This window comes from Mandrillus leucophaeus, unplaced genomic scaffold, assembly GCF_000951045.1.
Source record: "Mandrillus leucophaeus isolate KB7577 unplaced genomic scaffold, Mleu.le_1.0 Scaffold275, whole genome shotgun sequence".
Lineage (NCBI taxonomy): Eukaryota > Metazoa > Chordata > Mammalia > Primates > Cercopithecidae > Mandrillus > Mandrillus leucophaeus.
In genome coordinates this window covers 3,343,342-3,348,414 of record NW_012102865.1, presented here as the reverse complement: position 1 = coordinate 3,348,414, position 5,073 = coordinate 3,343,342, and the positions used below count along the sequence as shown (strand labels likewise).

Genomic DNA, 5,073 nt, shown 5'->3' with positions numbered 1-5,073 from the left:
CACTGATTTACTGCTTTTGCCTTGCAGCTGTTACAGTCCATGGTGGCAAAGACAAGGGGGAACACCCAGTTTTCCTCCACTATGTCCACACTAGAGGGAGAAATACATGATAGTAGTTTGGAGGGAAAAGGTTAGGTCCCAGCAGCTGGTCTCCAGTTCTACCCAGAAAGATAGGTAGCCAAGAGAAGAAAGAAGAATGCTGCTTGTTGGCCAATCTCAGCTTCAAATGCAGCTGCTCGTTCTCTCAGTCTCTCAGCAGCTGAAAATGGGCAATGCCCATTGATTTCTCTTTTGCCTCCTAGCTTTGCCAACAAGTGCTAGTTGTGAAATGTGTTAAGGAAAATACTTTATTATTTAACTGAAAATAATTAACAGGGAAAATATTAGACATAACCGTGCCTTCCATTATTACCACACTTAAAGAGTAATTTGTTTCCAACTTTATATATCGATGCAAACATATCTGTACATTTTTTCACATAAGAGGTTTAGACAGGACTAGTGATCATTCTTCAGAAACAAGAACTCTTTATTTTGTTAAAAGGAGCACAGGGACATATGAAGACCAGACAGTTACAACACTCTCTTGAGAAGAACAAGGCATAAGCATTGAAGAAACTAGGAGATAACACAGAAAGGAGCCACCATTTTCTCTCTCAAGCAAAACCTCATCAATGAATATGCGATCACTGATGGGTTCCAACCCATTTTCACACCATTTCGTCGTTCCTTTCATTCCTGAAATGTCTGTGTGCTGTGCTTATCTCCACACTCATAGTGACTATTCACCTGGTCTCAACCACAAGACCTCTTTGTATACTAATATAGTTAGAGGCTAAATACAGCTAGGGAAACCATAGACAAACTTTGCAAATATCTGTCTCCAGTGTCAATCCCAAACCCCAAACAACCATCTTTGTTTAGTGGGCAAGAGAGGGACCACATTGATTTCAGAACCCTCAGAGAGCTGCTTCTCATTATATAGGCAACGTGTGAAGACATATGATTTATATTGTGTATGCCACTACTTTTGTTCAGATTGACTGCATTACTGTTTATGCACCTATTAACAAAGTTACATTATTAAAAAATCTGTTGAATTTTAAACTAAAAATAATTATAAGGCACATGTCTTGCACAATTGAAATTAGACAATCCTTGCCTCTAAGTAAAATGTTTGAGGAGGTTTATATCACACTTACTGAAATAGCTTCTTATTTCTGAAGAGGTTTCCTAGACATTGACCAAAAGCAGAGAAACTGAAAGATGAGTTATTTCTAGAAAACAAGCTTTTTCTATAGCACTACATTTGTGTGTCTGTGTGTGAATTCAGTTGACAACAGTAATGTTTCTTTAATCAAAACAGCATGTATTGAAAAATGAGATGCCATAAAAATAAATATTAGAACAGTTGATTTTTATCAAACACTTATGCAAAGGTAAAATACTTTTGCACACTGTAAATTTCAATACAATATACATTACATTGATTAGATTACAGCTTACGAAAGGTGAAAGAAATACAAAGAATTGCTTCTAACACACATACTCCTGATGTGTTGATAACTTTATCTGCGTTGTCCATTTCATTTGCTTGAAGTTTCGGTGCATCCTTTAGCAAAATAAGCAGGTCTCGCTCCATTGTTAGCACAGCGTATTTTGTAAATGAAATAATAAACATATAAAAATTACTTTAATATTTGCCTCAAGGGGGAGCTTACAGTTCATCTTGCAGATCCTTTGTGATTTCAAGCCATTCCAAGCTAATGTTCTGATGCCATTCCTTATACAGATTCAGAATTACAAAATTCTGGAACCAAGTCAATGAGTTATTATACTTCCATGCCACTTTCTTTTCTGCTGCTCTTTGAAATCCACAGCGTGGACTGGTTTGGACTAGTTTTTGTTCTTCCTTTACTGAAAAACATAAGAAAAAGTAAGTTTAGTGCCTAAGACTTCTTATTAAACTAAGCATGTCTTGGTCCAAAGGGAGATATCTCAGACAGTTCTTTATGAAAGACTCCTCCTCCTCTTATCCGTATATTTTCCCATTTCCAAAAACTTCTAGATTATTCAAATATGTGAAGATGGCAGACAGTTCTTGTGAATGATAGAGAAAACAAAACATATCTTTTCCTGTTTGACATTTCCTAATTTAGAGTTCATTTTTGTTGTTGTTGTTGTTTTTATTGTTGTTGTTGTTTTAATTTTTTATTTCCATAGGTTATGGGGGAACAGGTGGTGTTTAGTTACATGAGTAAGTTCTTTAGTGGTGATTTGTGAAATTTTGGTGCACCCATCACTTGAGTAGTATATACTGTACCCAATTTGTATTCTTTTATCCCTCACCCCTTTCCCACCCTTTCCCCCTGTGTCCCCAAAGTCCACTGTGTCATTATGTCTTTGCATCATCACAGCTTAGCTCCCACTTATGAGTGAGAACATACGATGTTTACTTTTCCATTCCTGTGTTACTTCACTTAGAATAATAGTCTCCAATATTACCCAAGTCGCTATGAATGCCGTTAATTCATTCCTTTGTATAGCTGAGTAGTATTCCATCATATATATATACCACAGATTCTTTATCTATTCACTGATTGATGGGCATTTGGGTTGGTTCCACACATACAAACATGTGCCTGACACAATATTAACCATTTCCGTTTTATTCACCAATAAAAACCTTTATTTTCTTTGATCAATTATTTTGGAAATCATCTTGCTCCTTGAGTCTCCTGTCACTAATGTATGCTGAGTTTAATGTCAAATCATCAAAACAATGGTATTATACTATGTGTGCAGATGTGCCTATTCCCCTCCTCCCATCAGTTCTCCGGCTCTGCACCTAAGTCACTTGATTTCTGGAAGCTTACTGATGCCTCAGTCTCTGAAACCGCTGTGGTTAAATAGCAGCTTCATGCTTTGGTAACATAACAGTATCTGAGTTCCTCTAGATCTGAGATACAGCTTCACCCTTGTCAGATTTAGCATTCTGGCCCACATTTCCAGCCTGTGCTTAGGGTTCTGCTATCTTCTTTCTTTCCACAACATAATAACTTTTCAGGCACCTGCAGCAGTTCCCTGTTCCTGGGTTTACCTAAGTCATTCTCTCTCTCTCTTTTTTTTTTTTTTTTTTTGAGACAGACCCTCACTCTGTTGCCCAGGCTGGAGTGCAGTGGGGCGATCTCGGCTCACTGCAAGCTCCACCTCGCGGGTTCAAGCGATTCTCCGGCCTCAGCCTCCCAAGTAACTGGGATTATCGGCGCCCACCACTACGCCTGGCTATTTTTTGTATTTTTAGGAGAGATGGGGTTTTGCCATGTTAGCCAGGGTGGTCTCAAACTCCCGACCTCAGGTGATGCACCCAAGTCATTCTCTACTGGATGCCCTGTCAAAAGTAGATTTCTTTGGGCTGGTTTCCTCGGGATAATCTCTTGCCTGGACCAAAAGTGTTTGTCCCAGTTCACTGTGTTGTGCACTTACTTGCTCCCTGACCACCCCAGCCCCAGTTCCCAGCATCTGCCTCAATCTTCACAGACGTCTCCCCATCCCCTCCTCTCCATCTACCAGACATTGCAGAATTCCCTCAAAGAGAAAAAAGAACTATTTCTAAACACACCTGACCATCACCCTTTTAAAATATTACTTAATTCATTTAGATTTAGCTGTTTTGGTTACTAATAAAATATTATGTCCAAATTGTATGGTTTGTAGATTTCCATCCAAATAAGTAAGATTAACACAACTCTATTCTACAATCATCTAACATGTATGGAATATAAGCCAAGAAAATTTATAAAAAGCACAAAAATGTTCTAAATGGTTAAAAATGGTTATTAATGTGACTTTTGTGTAGAATTAGTATTTCATTTAAGAATTACTTAAATTTTTTCTAGGTCTTTTGTTACTTAATGGGTTCTTTAGGGTTTATTTCAGCAAAAGAAGAAGATGAAGTAAGGTCAAAAGAGAAAAATGCATGTTTGCAGGTCCTTTCTGATGGAGGCATTCTCTTGATCAGTTCTTATTTAAACCACTCAGACAAAGATGTCTAGCTTATTCTAGCGAACATGCTCTTACATAAACAGAACAGCTTTTCATTTTTTTTATTTTGATACATATTTATATTTCATTTTTATTTGAAAATGAAATAAATTTTCATTTTATTGAATTTTGTTTCATTTTTATTAAAAAATTGGGACACATGGAAAAACTTCTCTAATTCTAGGGTATGAGTAAGCAGATACAAAAGTCATAATAATCTCCCAGAAATCTTGCTGGTAAAATAGAGGATTTTATTTCAAGATACCTGGCAAAAAGTGACCTGTTTGAACCACTGTATTTTATTTCCTATTCTTAAAAGATCTTTTTGAAATAAAACAGAAACCTGTGACTTGAATTTTGAAAAGTAATACAAAATGAACCCAAAAATATCAAGTCTTACATATAGCTTGATGTCTAGATTGAAAAGTCTAGCATTAATTCTTATATTTTATAACAAAAAACAGTTTAGTAGAGTGTATATGTTGGAAGTTTACAAACATCCAAATTTCAGATTCAGCATGGACACTAGCTATGACTAGGTAACCAAGGCAGACTAGGTAACCCATCTAAGACACCATCTTCTCAACTGAGAAATACAAACAGAAGGGTAACTGCTTAATAAGTCTTGTGAGGATTAAATGATATATTATATTAATCCTATCCTCAATGTATATCTTATTAGATTGTATAGGATTGTATGTATAGGATTTAAGGAAAATTAAAATATAATTAACTTTATACTAATAGCTTTAAAACATTACTGAAGACCTATTTAAAGTTTTTCAAATTGTCTCTACATATATGAGTTATTTACCTTTTATGCAGCATCTGGAAACAACAGGTTCCAAAAGCAACCAGTATCAGTAACAGCAGGGGTATTGTTGGTATAACAACATAAATTAGATTGGGAATTATACCTACAAAATAAAACAGTCTTCATGTGAAAAGATAGTTGAGGAAGAATTCTAATGCAAAAATATGTAAGAATGTTTCAAAAAATTAAGGTGAAATAGAATTTTCAATAAATTG

The 5,073-nt window shown here is 35.8% G+C and overlaps 1 protein-coding gene across 2 annotated transcripts in view; it reads right to left on the bottom strand.

Moving 5' to 3' along the window:
* Window positions 1–508: 508 nt before the first annotated feature.
* Window positions 509–5,073, bottom strand: part of CHODL (chondrolectin) — a 25,292-nt gene continuing 20,727 nt past the window's right edge. For both annotated transcript variants that reach the window (XM_011984884.1, XM_011984885.1), the window contains exon 6: window positions 509–1,917. In XM_011984884.1, coding sequence (XP_011840274.1) covers window positions 1,833–1,917 — 85 coding nt within the window. In that variant the 3' untranslated portion in view covers window positions 509–1,832. The remainder of the gene's footprint in view (window positions 1,918–5,073) is intronic.